General features: G+C 47.7%; 1 protein-coding gene across 16 annotated transcripts in view; it reads right to left on the bottom strand.

Moving 5' to 3' along the window:
• Positions 1 to 1,371: 1,371 nt before the first annotated feature.
• The window catches only part of Atg13 (autophagy related 13), a 49,142-nt gene continuing 32,686 nt past the window's right edge, over positions 1,372 to 17,827 (bottom strand). For 7 of the 16 annotated variants that reach the window (XM_048788708.1, XM_048788707.1, XM_048788710.1 and 4 more), the window contains 12 exons: positions 17,467 to 17,507; positions 16,891 to 16,987; positions 16,448 to 16,546; positions 15,699 to 15,792; positions 12,043 to 12,141; positions 11,184 to 11,294; positions 10,637 to 10,773; positions 7,998 to 8,112; positions 7,126 to 7,203; positions 6,797 to 6,913; positions 6,170 to 6,298; positions 1,372 to 3,573 (listed from right to left, as the gene is read on the bottom strand). In XM_048788708.1, the coding sequence (XP_048644665.1) occupies positions 3,496 to 3,573; positions 6,170 to 6,298; positions 6,797 to 6,913; positions 7,126 to 7,203; positions 7,998 to 8,112; positions 10,637 to 10,773; positions 11,184 to 11,294; positions 12,043 to 12,141; positions 15,699 to 15,792; positions 16,448 to 16,546; positions 16,891 to 16,987; positions 17,467 to 17,507 (1,195 nt within the window). In that variant the 3' untranslated portion in view covers positions 1,372 to 3,495. The remainder of the gene's footprint in view (positions 3,574 to 6,169; positions 6,299 to 6,796; positions 6,914 to 7,125; positions 7,204 to 7,997; positions 8,113 to 10,636; positions 10,774 to 11,183; positions 11,295 to 12,042; positions 12,142 to 15,698; positions 15,793 to 16,447; positions 16,547 to 16,890; positions 16,988 to 17,466; positions 17,508 to 17,827) is intronic. The other 9 variants (XM_015477855.2, XM_048788716.1, XM_048788711.1 and 6 more) reach the window with 8 other exon arrangements.

Below are 17,827 nucleotides of genomic sequence, written 5' to 3'. Positions count from 1 at the left end.
CAGGCAGGGCAGCCTGGCCAGAGCTGCAGGATAGGACAGTTAGGATGGTGGTTAAACACGGGCCTGAGCTCCAGGAAAGTAGTCTCATTGCACAATTGTGGCCTCCCTCCAGGAACCTCCAGGCAGGAGGACCTAGCGCCCTCCTCTCGCTGGCTCTCTTTAGCTCTAAGCTAGTGACTGGAACATGGAGGCAGTGACCCAGGGAAGAAGAGGAGAATGAGATACAGGGAGAGCTGTGTTCTTGGGTTGGGCTCCTGGCAGGCCTCTGCCGAGTTTTTCAAGTGCCAATTTACCAAGGCCTTAGCAACAACCGGTCTCTGGGTGGAGCACGGGGAGATGTTTTAAAGGAGTAGGACACAATTGCTGGTCATGGGACACTGGGCACTTCACTTTCTGGAGATCCCAATTGAAGAGGGAGTCACAGGACAGGCTTTCCATTTCTGACCCAGGGATTGGACAACTGCCCTGCCTGGTTCCATGGTCTGGGTCAGTGTCACCTGCAGTTCAGTAACAAGCAAGGGCTCCCAGGCCCTTACCAGCAAGAGTGGGCTGGCTCCATTCTCTTAAGACCTGGGATTGAACTGAATTTAGAATTTTTTTGATCATCCCCCTTTTACTTTGTCCTGGGGCCTGACTTCAACCCGAAGGAGGACAGGGTGCAACCCAGACAGCAGTTGCCCAGTTCTGATCTGGCAGTTATCTTGAATCTAGAACCATCTCTCACCTGCACCACTAGAGGCACAGCTAAGAGGAAGGGGCTGGCTTTGCCAGGGTTGAGATGCCTACAGCCGGAACCCCAGGGGCCAGAAAGGACTGACCTCTGCAGATCTCTCCAATTCCTCATGGTTCCTCAGAGCCCAGTGCCCTTCCTGGAGTCATTTGAGATCTGGGCATCAACACAAATTTGCTTGGGCCCTCAACTTCCTGCTACTCGACTCAATTCCTTCCCTCTCCTCCAGTTCACTCAGCCACAACTCACTACACCAGCAAGCATCCTGTCCTGTCTTCTGGGAACGTGGCAGTACCTACACTTATCCTCCCTCCAAACCAAGACCAGCTCCAGGCCAAGGGGCATAAAGAGCTGATGACAGTGGCCTTTCTTTTGTGGCAACTTTACCATGGGTGGACTTCATATACATTTTCTTAGTGAATATTCAAATACACAACATGTCAGGGGAATAGCATGAGGAAAATGAGGCTCTAGAAAGCTTCCTGACCAACCCAATGTCGTCCAGCTATCTGTGGCCAAGGCCAGGATTTAAAACAGCCCTGCCCTATTCCAAAGCCTTTCTGCCCTTCACAAGGCCACAGAGCCAGCTGATGACCAGGAGCTACAAAGAGGTGGGAGACAACTTGCACAACTGGAAGCTATAAAGTACAGAAAAGATTTTATTGGAAATCTCGAGTACATATGGAAGTATCCCTCAGTCATTTCCAAACAAATAGGCTGGAAGAGGAGGGACCCTGTCACCTGGAGAGATGACTGGTCCCCGCAGGAGCCCGGGGTGCTGCAGGAGTTGTTGGTCTGGCCTCCTCACTTCTATGACACAGGGCTGAGAGGCCGGAGGTGGCCTTGCTGGTTGCTTGGCTCCTCCCAAACTCAGCTCAGTCAGGGATTAGCCTCCCTGGCCTCCCTAAACATGGGGCCCTGGAGAAAGGCTGCTGCCTGGGAGTCCACAATTAGGAAGTCAGTACTGTGGCGGACGACGGCTACCAGGCCTTTCCATGCTAGGCAAAGAGGGCAGCAGCTGAGATGGGGCATCAGTAACTTACCAGAGACACCCCCGTTTGTGCGTGCCAGGCCCTGGGGGAGAATCTGATTGGTTCAGCAGGCCATGGATGTGCCCTGGCCCCAGACAGGACAGCCAGTTGGCCAGCACTGCTGGAGCATTTCTTGATGGCAGCAGAAGCATGCACAGGGGCAGGGCTCCCCCCCAGAGCCCACTATGATGCCCAGAAGTTAGCCTGGTAGGTGAGAACAGTGTCACATGCAGTTTACTAACAAGCAGTTGAGAGCCATCTGCACCTAAGAACAGCTGCTGCCAATGAGTACCCCAAGAGACAGGAGGAACAGGGCAGACTGGTTCTCCTTAGCCAGGCCACCGGTCAGACTGGGGAGGACAGATGGCTAGGCACTTGACTTACTCAAGCAACACCTGAAGGATTAAATCAATCATCCACCCAGCTTTGGTTTCTGAACAGGGAACCAATCCAGCTTGTAAACCCAGGGCAGTGTAGAGACCCTGGGATTAAAGGGAGGTGGCGGTCAGGCCAAAGCAGGAGGAGGAAAAGCTCCATAGTCCAGTCCTGAGGATCAGGATCAGGTACCCCAGAAGTAGGGAGCACACACAATGCCCCCTGGGCATTACGTGTGGCATAACTCTGGGGAGTCATCACATTTAGCACCCAAGACTCTGCAGAAACTGCGAGTCTGGAGGCTCCCACCCAGAACACAGAGGTACAAGGGAAAGCCCACTGTCAGTTCAAAGCCTGGAGGCCACTTGCCCTTGGTCAACCCCATTCTTAGATCCCACCGTACACATACTGGGAAGGAGAATGGTCTGAGCAACCCAGATTCTGAGGAGCCTCTCAGGAGGAGGCCTGCATCTCAGGAATGGACGCCCTCACCTTCCCCAAGTGAAACCTCTTATTGCAAACATTTCTTCTATAAAATATCTGATTTCTCTGAAAGTAATAAATATTTTCCATGTCCTATAACAAGAAGCAGAAACGGGAGGGAGAAAAAGAGAAGGCCCTTTGCTGTGATCCTCGATGACAGAATATGTCATAGTGACGTAGGATTTGCTTTTATTTTTCCTCTGCAGAGCTGAGGAGCTGGGCATAGGCAGCCACCAGGGCTGCACAGACCTCTGGTAAGGGCCAGATAACCCTCCCAGTGAGGATGATGGGCCCAGGAGCGCTCACCCTCACAGGTGAGCAGGCCTGTCGTATTGCCAAAAAGTACGGGCACAGGGGTAGGGACAGAGAGAGGGCAAGAGGGAGATGACCCTAGAACTAGAGGAGACAGAACAGGACCCTCCTACTTCCGCCCAGCACTGTTTCCTTCCTCTTTCTGCCTCACGGGGCCACCAGCTGGAATGTCAAGAGGTTGATAGGAAGGACAGACAGGCAGGGGGCCAGCTGCAGGATAGACCAGGCAGGAGGCTGGCAGCAGGAGGAACTGATGACACCCTGTGTGAAGCAGCTGGCAATAGGTGGGGTACACAGATAGCCCTGCAGAGGCCCTTTGGTTACAAAGGCTCCTCCATCTCCAAAGGCAGAGGGCAGGTCCTCACAGATGCAGTCACTGGGCCTAACTGCCACCATGGAGTCTCCAGGAGGTCCAAGAGCAGGGATTTCTGGGTCCCCAAGGAGGGACCATCTTCCCCTCCAGCTGGCTGGGAGCAGCATGAGGGATGGGAGCAGCTGAGGAGTGGGAGGCTCTCTGTCCCCTGGGACCACAGAAAAGGGATGTTGCTGGTACTGGAGGACACTTTACTGCAGGGTTTCTACAAAGGCATCAAATTCTCGGACGTTCTTCTCATGAACAGCCAGCTTCTCTGGTAACGAGTCCTGTTCAGGGAGGAGAAGAGCTGCTTACTGGGCAGGCCTTGGGAGGCTGCCAGCCCTGCCACTGGAGTGGAGGAAGCAGGTGAGGTAGAGACAAAGAGCTCAGCGGAGCAGTGCCGAGCTGGGCAAGCAGGAGGCAGAGCAGCTGAGAGAGCGCTGGTCAGGGGAGGGACATGTCCGTTGGGGCTCTGTGGGGGCTGTGGCACTGCACAACAGCCATAGGAATTCAAGTGGGCAACACCCTCAATGAGAGAGGATCGTGGACCATGCCAGAGAACAGGGTGGTCCAGAAATTAAACATGAACGATCCCTGGCTGATGACAGCGACCCCAGAATAAAACTGCAAGTTTAGAGCTCTATGAATTCAGTAGAGTTTATGAAAAGGTGTTTTTTTTAAATAATAGATTTTGTAACCTTTATAATTTATTGATTTATTTTATGTGGTGCTGAGGATTGAACCCAGGGCCTCACATGTGCTAGGCAAGCGCTCTGCCACTGAGTCTCAGCCCCAGCCCATATGAGAAGTGGCTTTGATGCCCTTTTCGGGGATGCCCTGCAGGATGGGAGGGAGCCAGGCAGCCTTGCTACACTATCAAGAGTCACCTGCAGGTTGAGGGAAGCGTGAGCATCTGCATCTTCACACCAGCCAAGGGGCAGAGAGGGACAATAAAAAAGAGAAGCAGAAAAGCAGATCTGTGACCAGCTAGCTGTACCTCCCTACAATACCAACCGTTAATATAAGAGAAGCTGGGCACAGTGGCACAACCTGTAATCCAGCAACTTTGGAGGATCACAAGTTCAAGGCCCATCTCAGCAACTTAGTGAAGCCCTAAACAACTTAGTGAGACCCTGTCTCAAATTTTTAAAAAAGTGCTGGGGATATACTTCAGAGGTAAGGCACTGTGGGTTCAGTCTCTAGTACAAATAAACATAGTCAGGGGCTGGGGATGGGGCGCAAGCGGTAGCACGCTCGCCTGGAAGGCGTGCGGCCCGGCTTCAATCCTCAGCACCACATACAAACAAAGATGTTGTGTCCGCCGAAAACTAAAAAATAAATATTAAAATTCTCTCTCTCTCCTTAAAAAAAGAAAAATGATAGCTTATTTTTTTTTTTTTAAATTAAATAAATAAATAAACAAACATAGAGAGCAGGCCTGCAGTGGCCTGCCTTCACTGATGGGGTTAAGCATAAGGGTCTGGCAAGAGGTCAGAGACTCTCCTGCCTGAAACCCAGACAGTGGCCTGGACACCCTGACAATGAGGCAGGTCTGGGTGTAGCTGCCCAGGTGGAAGAAGACCTGGGAACTGGTTAGCACCACTGGGATCATGACAAGAGCTCTGGGACCCTCCTTCTTCTGAGCTCATGTCAAAGGAGAGGAGAGGCAGGGGAGAGGGCGGCAGGAGGCTAATGCAGGAGCCAACCTGGCTTTGTCTGGCTGTGTTACCACAGCAAGTTACTCAATCACAGTGCTGGCTTTCTCTCTCTCTCTCTCTCTGATACTGGGGATTGAACTTGACTAGTGAGCCCCATCCCCAGCCCTATTTTGTATTTAATTTAGAGACAGGGTCTCACTGAGTTGCTTAGCTCCTTGCTTTTGCTGAGGCTGGCTTTGAACTCATGATCCTCCTGCCTCAGACTCCCTAGCCGCTGAGATTACCGGTGTGTGCACTGCGCCTGCTGGCTCTTTTGTAAACTGGCATAAGACGACCTACCTTTTAGGGCTGGTGGTTCATGTTAAAGTACTTTAAAAACACCTGGCAGGGGGTGTGGGTGTTGCTCAGTGGCAGAGCCCTTGTCTTGCATGCATTAGGCACTGGGTCATCCCCAGCACCACAGAAAAATGAAAACTCAGAAAGCCCCAATAAATGTTCATAATAGTACTTATTAGCCCAACTGTTATGTAGAACTGTTAAGCTTTAATAAAAAATAATAATAGTAATTATTATTATTCCTATATTGTCGCCGAGCATGGCTTTCTGTTTAATGCAAATCAAGGGCAGCTATTCCTAGGGTCCCTAGTTTCTATAGAAAGGAGAGTCCCACCTCAGACCATGAGACCTTGGGATTTAGTGGTGTAGGACGGCCCGAGTTTGTGGCTTGCACGCGGTACTCTTCTGAGGCAGGAAATAGGAAATGCCCTAAGCAGAGATGTGGCAATTACGGTCAGAGAACAGCTACAGGAGGAAAGGAGCTCTCTGAGGGAAGCGCAAGAACACTGACCCCTGGGACTGCTGTGCTCCTCTGCCCCTGCCCCACGGGCATCTGTTGGCCACTGTAGAGCTGAACAGAGGGGCTGCTGGAGCAGCCTATGGGGACAGCAGGAGCAGAGTGGGCGTAAGGAAGTGCTGCTGAGAACGTGCAAAGAAAGGGAGCTACGCTCAAGCAAAGTCTAGGTGCCGGCTGCTAGGTGCCGCGCCAATCACACATGTGACCAAGTGGAAACAACAATCTAAAAACCTCCCTTTCCTGTTACAGGGAAGATGGGAAGCACAGGTGGGTGGAGTGACAGGAAGAATGTTCTAGGCCTGTGGTCAGGGATGACCATCAATGAGGATGGGAGGCCAAGGGATGAGCTGTGTGGGGAAGGAGTTTCCATACCAAGTCTTCAGCCATGGATTGTGCCCCGATATCTATGGAGAGGCTGCTCAGCTGAGGGGGGTTCTGAAATTCACGATAGAAGGTCCCCAAGTCCATCGGAAGAATGTCATCTTTAGAAAAAGCTGGTTTCTTAAAAAATAAGACAATCACTTTAGCTTTCCTTGGGCCACAAAGGATAATCACAGAGGAAATTTACCCTTTTAGAAATAACCAAAGAAACGTTCTTCCAGGCTCATCTTAGGAAGCAGAATCTCTACACCGTATTCTTATGGGCTGCTAACTTATAACCCTGGGGATGACCCTCCTCTCAGGGCCATGACCTCTTCCTGCTCACTCCATTCTTAAGTAAAGGGCCATCCATTCAGTCATGAGCCAGACCCGAGCTGACACCACTGCAAAACCCTCGTTTAGGGATGACTTTCATTATGAATTTCAACCAGAGACTTGGAACACAATGGTTTGCGATTCATAGGCCTCCAAATGTCTCCCAAGGCAGGGTGTCAGGGCAGGGCCCCAAAACCCTTCGTTCTATCTGCAGCGGCCTATGTTGTCTCTGTAAGGGAACAGATGCTTCTGGGTTTATTTTCCCTGGGACAGCAAAGGTCAAGGGAGGTGAGGGCAACTTACGAAGTCAATCATAACGAAGTCATCGTGGGCATTGCCACTGCTGCCCCCGCTGGAGCCATCCGAGTGCAGGCTGCCATGGAGAGGAGACACAGGCTCTGGGGACTCTGGAGGATTCACCTGGTTCAGAATAAGGCAGAGTCAGGGCTATTCTGTGAACTGGACGCATGTCCCTCCTAATATCTGAGGAGCTGGTTAGGCAGTGAGTGCTGGCTACGAATTCATAAGCCAAGGGGCATGGCTTAAGGCCTGTGGAGGACGCAGTGACTGTGGCCTCTGAGGGATGACTACTGCGACATCTACTGGAAACTGGTAGTCACCAGTGGGCTCACCATAGGATCAGTATCCTCCAGCTCCAAATTCTTGGGAGCAAACATGGCAAAGGGTATGTCCAGACTTGTCAGAGTCACCTAAAGAAACACAGGAGAAAGGCATTCGTTCCTGTCCTCCCCCCAGCTCCTGGGCTTCCTTCCTTACAGGCTGCCAGAAAGTCTGCACATCTAGGCTGCCCACACTGCTCTCCCAGGTTCCCTGTCCCCCATCACATGGGCCCACAGCATAAATAAAGACTGGGTTCCCAAGGACCCTGGGAATTCAGCTGAGGAAGCCTGAGCCACAGGACCACAGGAACAAAGTGCTTTGCTGCCCCCCTCCCCCAAGGAGGAACTTCCTGTTTTATGTGAAGTCTGAGGTGACAGCACAGCACACTGTCTGGGAACTAAGTGGTATCTTGTCTCTTTCCTGTGAGAGACTTAAGAGCCTCAGGTGAGAGAGAGAGAGAGAGAGAGAGAGAGAGAGAGAGAGAGTTAGTGTGTGTGTGTGTGTGTCTGTGTGTGTGTGTGTGTTGATACTGGCGGCTGAATCCAGGGGCACTTTACCATTTAGCCCTTTTATTTTTTGAGACAGGGTCTTGCTAAGTTGCTAAGGGCCTTGCTAAATTATAGAAGCTGGCCTCCAATTTGCGATCCTCCTGACTTAGCCTCCCAAGTTGCTGGGATTACAGGCATGCACCACCATGCCCAGCTAGAACAATAATTCTTAACTTTTTCTGGAAAGGGGTCACAAGTTGTAAATCCTCTACACAGAAAAACTTAAATACACACACACTTTTGCAAACAATGTAAGTAATTCCACAAAATACTGCCCACAGGGCCTCACTCTAAGGATCCAGACATTCTCACAGTGGCAGTGGCAGAAGGATCACCTGGTTGATGGGTTTGTTGACAAAAGCCCCCACTTTCCGGACAAAGATGGTCTCTAGGACATCGTGGAGAGAGGCCCGTCCCTCGCTGCTATTGGACACGGTTTCAGTATCCTCACTAGAGAAGAAAGTGAAGTTGGTGCTCATTCTTAAGCCACAGCAGAACGAGACAGGTCCCCTAAGCCCACCCTCCTGGGGGGCTGCAGCCTGGGCAGGAGTTGGCACCTCAGCCTGTTCATGTGGACACAACACTACATGGTCTGGCTACTGCTGCTGTCCCCCTGCCTCATGAGCTGTACTTCCTAAACAACTAAAATTTATACATAATTGAGTAAAGCTTACATAAATTTGATCTGAAATCCCAATGACAAGCATCAGTTACCTTGCACACAGTGACCATCAACCAGGCAAGCCACTCTCAAAAACCACCAAGATTTCTTTTTAATTTTATATATATTTAGTTGTGGATGAACCTTTATTTATTTATTTTTATGTGGTGCTGAGAATCGAACCCAGTGCCTCACACATGCTAGGCAAGCGCACTACCATTGAGCCACAACCCCAGCCCAACCACCGTGATGTTATTACTAACCAATTACATAGCCAGACCCCAAATTTTAGCTTCTTCATTTTTTGCATCTTATTTTTGTTGTTATTAAATCTAAAAATACCTAAAACTTTATAGTTTACAGCACTTCAAGCCCTGCCTCACAAGGGATGCTGCTCACAAGAGTTTCACATTTGAGGCCTTAGCCAGCCAGAGCTCTCTCCACTCTTGATGGCTAGGGCCGGATTCTCTGTGCTCCCTACCACGTATCTGCCCCTCTCTTCACCCTCGACCATCCCTCCATTACTGAAACATTTAATTCAACTACTCCTGTGGCTCCCAATCCCCCAAAGCCCTCTGGACTAATGCTGGGTCCTGGATCCCAGGGGGACTCTAAACAATAGAAACAGGGCCTAGACAGTGGCTGCCAGACCAACAGTCGCAGCGTTTTGAGTGGCAGGGGACAAGAAAGGTCTTTTGGACAAAAGTAGGGTCTTAAGGAAGGCAGGAGGACAGTGGCAGGTGGCCTCTGAGCCCCAAGGACTGGCCCTGAGGAAGGGTTCTAAGCTCTGAGGACCTGCACCCAACAGCTCCCCCAGGGTCCTCTGTCTATAGCTGCTCTTGGCCATGCCCCAGGAGCTGAGGACCAGAAAACTGGAGAATAAGGTGACAAGCAGATCTCCTCTATCATCCCACAGGAGGATGAGGGGGGATAAAAGTAAGTTTGAAAAGCCAGGAAGGAGTCAATTATTTTTCCTGACAAATGTCACAAAAAATAATCTTCCCAAACAATTCCCCGCCCACTACACCACTGTGGGAATGAAGAAAAATATACCAGGAATTTCAACGATGAGAAAGTTCATGGAGGATGTGGTGGGGCAATGCAATCTCATTATCTCCAGGGCCTTCCAAATCAAGGGCAGGCGGGGCAGGGCCGCTCCAAGGGCAGCTTCCCGGGAGAGCTCCGAGGGTACTGGGGAGCCATGGCCCGGGAGAGGAGTAGCCTGTGCCCCAGTGTAGGGCAAGCTAAGAGATTTTAGGCCAATCCCTTGGTCCTGACGTTCTGTCATCATTTTACTTTTTCTCTTTTTCCTCAGTGCTGGGGTATGGAACCCAGGACTCACATGTGCCAGGCAGGCACTCTGCCACCGAGCCACACCCCAGCCCTCTCTTCCTCATAAAGAAGCGACAGTAGCATTTTTCCAGGGTTGAAATATAAGAACTTTCACTTCCTACCTAATCCTTGTCTTCACGGTTTTAATCTCATCAAATGTGTCACTTTGGTATTCAGAAAAGACAGAAGATTTAATTTCTTTTTTTAAATAAAGGATCTCCATGAGGCTCTAAAGCAGCAGAAAACGATCGATCCCCCTGTGATGGCAGATGCAGCGTGGTGCCATGATGGCAGGCCGTGGTGAGCACCTGTTCCATCCTGAGCAAACGCTGGCAATGCCAAAAGAATGAATGCTGGGGGGAGGAAAAAAACACCCGACCACCTCTCTACAGGATGAGGGTGACCAGAACCAAGCTCCCGCTATTTTCTTTTTCTTTTTTTTCTTCATGAGCTGCCATGCCCAGCCTATTAGAGCTTTTTTTTCCCCTTAAAGACCTTTATTTTATTTATTTATATGCGGTGCTGAGAATCAAACCCAGTGCTTCACATGTTCTAGGCAAGCGCTTAGCCACTGAGCCACATCTCAGCCCTTGGTATAATGACTTTGGACAAGTGTGTCAAAACCACACTGTAGGAAATGACTATACTATTTTTTTTTAATATATATGTATTTTTAGCTGTAGGTGAACACAATACCTTTATTTTATTTTTATGAGTTGCTGAGGATTGATCTCAGTGCCTCACGTGTGCCAGGCGAGCGCTCTACCACCAGCCCCAGCCCCAGCCCGTTCCTGCTATTTTCTAGTCAGTAGCAAAGCCCTGGGCCAGTCTCCTTACATACCAACTTCATGCCAAGATTCTTATCTGAGAAATTCAAGGATTTCCATTTGGGGCACAAATGCCATGCCCAAGTCTGTGTGTATCAGGGCATGCAGGCCCTTGGCTGGCCTTAGCAGCGGCAGAACCATGCCAGGGACTCACCTGCTGGAAGGTGTGGCAGCACAGTGGGCCACATCTGCAGGAGTGTGGATCGCCAGTTTCTCCTGGTCGGCCTGGGCACCATGGACTGGCTGGTTGGGAGCAAGGGGCACCCCACCTTCCTTCCCAGGAACCATTAGCTTTGGGGGAAAATAGAAAGAGACAGTGAACTTTGGCAGTGTCGGGCATGAGTGAACAGCGCACCCTAACTTAGTGGTGTCTGCTTTTGGGCTTTCCCATCTCCAGATCTGTAACCAGGTAGACAGGCACCCAAGGATCTTTATCCTTGCTGGGACTTGGCTACTGGAAGACATGCATGGTAATGACTACAGAGAAAGAAGGAAAGAGAGGGGGAAGGAACCTGGGAAAGTTGTCTTTCTGTTCTGGAGTCTAAGAGGTTCCCTTCTCTCGAGTCTTTCAGCCCTCCAGTTACCAAAGAGCTCTGCTTCCAAACCCTCAGTTCAATGTTTTCGCTGTAAGAGTTCCTCCACTGCCCCGGGAAGGAAACACAGCCCTGGGGAGCCCACGGTCCACCCAGCTTTTAAGATACCTGGTGAGGGTGTTGAGCATTTAAGCCAGCAGCAAACACTACTGGATAAGCCAGGTCAGCTGATCCAAGGCCCAGGACAGCAGGCTGATAGGAAAGGCGAGAGCTTGAGAGCTGAGCAAGAGAAAAACAGAGGGGCAGAGGAGAGGCAGGAAAAACAGGCGCCCTAGAGCGTGAGCAATGACCGGGCTCAGCAGGGGGAAGGAATGGTCCCAGCCACATGGGCACCTGCAGGCCTGGTGCAGTGTGGGTTAAGGACAAGATAGGCGTTTTTAGACCACTTTTTAGGTAAGAAAATTCAGAGGCTTGTATAAACTGAGATTGGGATCCCTGGCTCTGGAGCCTCCTGAAGACCTCCAATGAGCTCCTGGCTCCCCTTTCCCAAGTGCTCAGCTAACTGCTTCCGTCCCAGCCTGGCACATCTGTGGGGCGCAACCCAGAGCAAAACTTGCAGCCAAAGGCATCAGTTTTTCCAAAATCACTCTATTTTCTCCTTTGTCCTTAAGGTCCCTCTGAAACAGAAGGCCATCTTCTCTAATAACACCCTCCATTACCCCTGGGTATGGGAAGGTTCCTATTTTTATTGAAAAAAAAATACCAGTCTTGAATTGTTTATTTGGAATTTGATATAAATAACTCCGTGTATTTTTCACACAACAGAAGGAGGTGGGGCAAATGAAAATCCCTATTTTGGGCTGCTGGGCTGTGGCTGTGTCCTGTTAAAATCAATTACCAAGACTCAAAAGAATCCCACAGACCAGTGAGGGAAACGTTTAAGGAACTACACACTGTACTGTATTTGCACTTTTCAAATAGAAAGAAGCCATCTGGTCATAACCCCTTCTTCCCATTATGAACTCACTTGATGGGAAAAGGCCAGTCCTGCCATGGGGACCCTCAGAGTGTCCGTCACCACAGGAGTAGGGGTCTGAAAATGTGCCTTTGTGACAGTAAACACACACTGTGCACAGACACACACAGAGACAGGAGAAACAAGAGAAGAAAAAAGAAAAGGGACTTGAGAAAGAAGTGGAAACACCTCTGGAGGGGGAGGCGGTGAGAGGCTGGAGGGATGGAGGGACTCAGGACTGCACTAGAACGCTCTGCTTCCCAAAGCGACAACCTCAAGGGTCCCTAGAAAGAACACTTTCCCCAGGGTGCACCCTGCGTGCCTGTCTCCCTGACAGGAGTGAAGCTGACTCAAACAGCTGACTCGGCCAAACAGAGAAACCTGAACCAAGCATTAGTCTTTGTTAGTCAGAAAAAGGTGGGAGGAAGCCAGAGAACAATTCTAATAGGAAGGGCCTGAGAGGAGGTACAAAGGGAGCAGATGGACAAGGATGCTGGGCGTGTAATGTCACACTGGCAGCCGTTTTCAAGGAACCACAGTCTTCAGGGATGGGTTCAAACAGCAGACATTTGTTGGCCAGAATTTCTCCCCGCCCCAATACCAGGAAGTGAACCCAGAAGAATTTTACCACTGAGCCACACCCCACCCTACTTTTTAATTTGAGACAAGCTACCGCTAAATTGCTGAGGTTGGCCTCCAACTTGAAATCCTCTTGCCTCAGCCTCCTGAGTTGCTGGGATGCAGCTGTTTGCCACCACACCTGGATAATTGGCTAGAACTTCAAAAACCTCAGGTGTATACTTTCCTATGTTGTCCTGGGGAAGATGAGGAGGTATGCAGAGGTAGGTGTGTGTGTGTGTGTGTGTGTGTGCGCACACATGTGCACACCTGTAGTCCCTGACAGTGTGGGACAACTTGATAGAGTAAAAGTCAGGGCCCTCTCAAAACTCTTAGGACTTCAAAGCTATTTAGGGTATAATGATTATTTGGGGTCTTGCTGCTCCATCTTCAAATCTGTCCAACTAGCTAATCAATGCTTAGAATGAGATGGAGGACTTTAGGACACAGTAGCAGGTTCTGAATGACAACTATTTAATGCCTAAAGTCCATGCCCAGGTAACACAATGATCCTTATTTTACTGGAAAAATAAACATCACATTAACATGTATTTATTAGACTCAAACAAAAGTTCCAATAAAAGTTTTAAAACAATGAAAATACCTGGATTAAACCAAGGAATTAACTATTGAAAATTAATTAATTAATTGATGTTATCAAGGATTGAACCCAGGGGCACTTAACAACTGAGCCACATTCCTAGACCTTTTTATTTTATTTTAATTTTTTTGGTACCAGGGATTGAACCTAGAGGGGTTTTACCACTGGGCCACATCCCAGCCCTTTCTATATTATTTTTCTAATTTTTTTTTATAAACACGCAGTATCTTTATTTATTTTTATGTGGTGCTGAGGGCCGAACCCAGTGTCTCACACATACAAGGAAGGAGCTTTACCACTGAGCTCCAGCCCCATCCCCCTTTTTATTTTATATTGAGACAGGGTCTAAATTGCTTAGGGTCTCATTAAATTGCTGAGGCTGGCCCCAAACTTGTGATCCTCCTGCTTCAGCCTCCCAAGTCTTTGGGATTATAGACGTGCACCATGGCACCCAACAGGAAAGAAGAAAATTCACAGTAACTCATTTTTTTCTGTATCATCCATTCAAAATAAATATTTCTGCACCAAACTGTACCAACCTTGATTAGAGGTACTCGGGGGTCACTAAGAAGTGCACATCATTGATAAAATAATGACAAGACACCATCAGTCGCAAATATCGTAAAAAAGGCAGCCTCTTTTTACACAGGTCAACAAACAACTTGTAGGATCACATTTCCAGTGGATCAAAGAAAGTGGTGTGTTATGTCCAGAATCACTCTCTCTCATATCCCCTGACTCATAACTTTATTTACTGTTCATGAATCTGTCAGTTATAAAACAAAATTAGACTGTTTAAGGTGACATACCCATAATCTTATCAGCTACTCCCAGCTGGGCATGGTGGCACATGCCTCAGTTCACAAGTCTGAGGCAAAAAGATCGAAAGTTTGAAGCTGGACTTAGCAATGTAGCAAGGCTGTACGCAAACTAGTTTTATACTATATCTATCTCAAAATAAAAAGCAAAAGGGCTGGGGATACAGCTCAGTTGGTAGAGTGCTTGCCTCAAAATAAAAAGCAAAAAAGGGCTAGGGATGTGGCTCAGTGGCTAAGCACCCCGGGTTCAATCCCTGGTACCAAAAATCATCATCATCATCATCATTCATCATCATCTACTCCCATGAATGCCCTGATTAGATCATGTATGCCAGATAAGAACATGTATGTTTCTCTGTTTGTGTCAACTTTGCTCATCAGGAAGCAAACCATCAGCCCCTCCATGGCCAGAATAATGCTGACACTCCCGCCCCACATAGACTTATAGGAAAGGAATCATTCCTACGCCCGAAACCAAACTATCTTGACCACTTTAGAAATCTTTTACTTTCTGGTGCTAGGGATTGGACCCATGGCTTTGTGAAAGTTAAGCACATGCTTTACAACTGAGCTACACCTCTAGCCCTAGAGCAAAAATCTTTCAGTAAAAATAAGAGTGACCCATGAATTCTGCAGTGTCATTCCCAGACATTAAATCATACTTCTGAAATAGCTGAGAACCACAATTTTAATCTAGTTTCTCCCAAACAACCCAGGATGGGAGAAATTTTTAAATATTCATAATTAAAATAATACAGAAAACAAAAGTTTTATGGAGAGCTAATTAATGTAGCGCTACTAAATAAGAAAGTGAAAGGGGATAATCTGGGGCTAAAGGAACGTAGAAATGGGTAGGGCTAGAACAAACTAGTTAATGTAAGAGTCACAAAAGAAGAAGATCATGGAGATGATGGGCAAGGAGTACAGGGAGCTGGAGGCAATTAGGAGGAAGTTGGGGTGGAAGGGAAGAAATGTTCCCTGAAATTCAGTCCATTGGTTAAAAACTACTTCCTGGCCAATGTCATCTCAGCCCCTTATCCATGCAGGACTGAAGAGATGCTTCCCTGGGGTAAGCTGACAATGTCATTTCAAGCCAGTGTTTCACTGAAACTGGGTTTGTCCCTGAAGATTGACTCCAGTGGAAAATTTAATGGTTAGAATGTTTGGGAAAAGAATACAGACAGGCAGATAATCTGTCAAGTATTAAGAAAAGCTACATTACTGCTTTCTTACTGGCATTTTATACTAAGTAATTATTGGACTGCTTCCATTATTAGAAACCACTTAAAAAGAGCAATAGCCTACTAAATTAACAAGTGTAGGCTGGAGTATCTCTCTGGTGTCTGAAGGCACTTGGAATTCAGTGACTGATTTTCTAGGGAATTTGAAGACCTTACCAGGAAGGGAAAGGATGTGTAATACTGTGGGTTAAGAATGGTTACAGGTGAGAAACACTGCAATACTATGTGCTGCATAACACGGTCACTCCTCAAAATAACCCCCTTGAACAATCGCGAGCACCACAAAAAGGGACTGTTACTAAATTTGGATACCATTCCATAAGGTGTGCGGACACATACAAACTCACGCACCAAGTAACCACCACCAGCCCAGAGCCTGTTTCCCCCTACCTGGGATGGAGGGGAGGTGGAAAAAGAGGTCGTACACACTTCTTGAGAGTCTTCCACTGATGGGTATGTCACTCCAGCATCCTCCCCAGCAGTTCTAAAGTGAGGAGAGAAGAGAGAATGTATTCTGTGGTGGTGACGGCAGTCAATGTCAGAAAGTAGAGAAAGAGTAGTTAGATAAGGATGGGAGTTGTTATTAGAACTTTTTCAGGTAGAGTCCATAATACCAGATGACGACATGAAGACAATTTTAATTTTTCCAGGATATTCCATGAATTACTGACTTATTTTATTTATTTGTTTGTTAGTTTGTTTGTGTATGTGGTACTGGGGATTGAACCCAGGGCCTGGCTCATGCTAGGCAAGTGCTCTCCCACTGATTCACATCCCCAGCCCTTTTTATTTGATTTTGATACAGGGTCTTACTAAGTTGCCCAGGCTGGCCTGGAACTTGAGATACTCCTGCCTCAGCCTCCTGGGTAGCGGGGATTGCAGGTATGCAACCACCACACCCCAAAAATGAATGGCATTCTTGCATTCTCCAAGTAACTTGTGACATATAGAGAAAAGTCATATCATTACCATCAAGATCCAAAATGTCCAATAATTTTCTGGGACACTCTACATATCCCAAGTCACAGTGTACCTAACAGACAGCAGAAAGGGAAACTAGCTCCTTGATTTCTGTCCATGAGGCAAGTGGCTGCTTTCACCTAGCTGCAGTTTTGGAAAGCACCTTTCACATTCCTCACCTGTAATTGCAGGGGTGCATGGGAGAGGAGCTGGAATAGGGACGGTCCACAAAGTGATCAATGATAATCCCCATGATAGGTGGGGTCCTCTCAAATTGCCTGTAATGCAATATGCAAATTGCAGTATTTGTTAGAATGTCTTCCCAGACCCTTGAAGTCCTTAGAGGGCCCCTCACTTCATATCTATTGGCTGATACTGGCCTTAAGTATTGCAATCTCTAAATATAAACCACAACCTCTATGTTCTGGATAAGTTGAGTCTGGGACATTCAAATTCTCCAATTTGACAACTGTGAGCACACTCTTGGCTTGATTTTATTCTTCTGAAGGGGATGCTTTCAGCAACAGCAAGCTGACCTGTAGGCTTAGCCTTGCAGTTTTGGGAACAGTAGGAGGCTTAACCTCCCTGGGATGGTTCTTTTGGATTCTGATGCTTCTCTCACCTGGTGGACATGAATGCCAAGTTAATTCTGTAAGCACAAGAAAGAGTGATGGTGCCCACAGGGGTGCCCACTGTCCCAACACGAACGGTCTGGAAGCCTAGGAAAAGAGAGAAGTGATTAGCTTTTGTCCAGAGAATGCCAATAGGGACCGTAGTTTGTCTTTCCCTAATTATTCAGCCTGTTGTACAGTCTCTAGAATTATTCACTTAGCATCTTGGGTGCAACAACCTCACTCTCTTGTGTGTGTTTGGATGTGTGTGTGTGTGTTATGTGTGTTTATTTCCCCTACCAATTTATCCAATTTTGACCCCATATTGGCAAAGGAAAAAGCAGTCTATTCTCAGGTAAAACTACCTTCAAAGAAATAAAAAATACTGAGTTTCAGGTGCTTTTGGGAAAATTATTAGGTCCTCCCTAGGAGCTGCGTAGACTACTTATTGCCTTCCTATCTTTGCTTTACTTGTATGACATGTATGGAGACGAAGGGCCATGTATTATAACAGATAGCAACCAAGCCCATCTTTGAAGTTAGAAACACTCTTAACACTACAAATGTTTCCCGACCATGATACACACCTTCTCCTAAGCCATTCAGTTGGACTTCCCCAAAATATATCCTGTAGGGAAGAAAGAAAAAGAAATGTTACCTGATTCTTTACTCTCAGGACCTCTCTGGTCAAAACAACAGGAAACCAAATAAATCAAATAGAGTATATATATATATGGAGATTGCTGGTTAAGAAATGAATAATATTTAAGTAGAAACTGCTATTTATGTTTTTTCTCTATGTCCCTGAGATGTTTTAAAAGTATACCTACTAGGGGGATGGGGTGGTGGTTCAGTGGTAGAGTGCCTGCCTTACGTATGCAAGACACTGGGTTCAATTCTCAGCACCATATTCAAATAAATAAAATAAAGGTCCATTGACCAAAAAAA

This window comes from Marmota marmota, unplaced genomic scaffold (assembly GCF_001458135.2).
Source record: "Marmota marmota marmota unplaced genomic scaffold, marMar, whole genome shotgun sequence".
Classification (NCBI taxonomy): domain Eukaryota; kingdom Metazoa; phylum Chordata; class Mammalia; order Rodentia; family Sciuridae; genus Marmota; species Marmota marmota.
The sequence above is the reverse complement of the archived record's forward strand: the minus strand, read 5'-3'. Positions and strand labels throughout refer to the sequence as shown.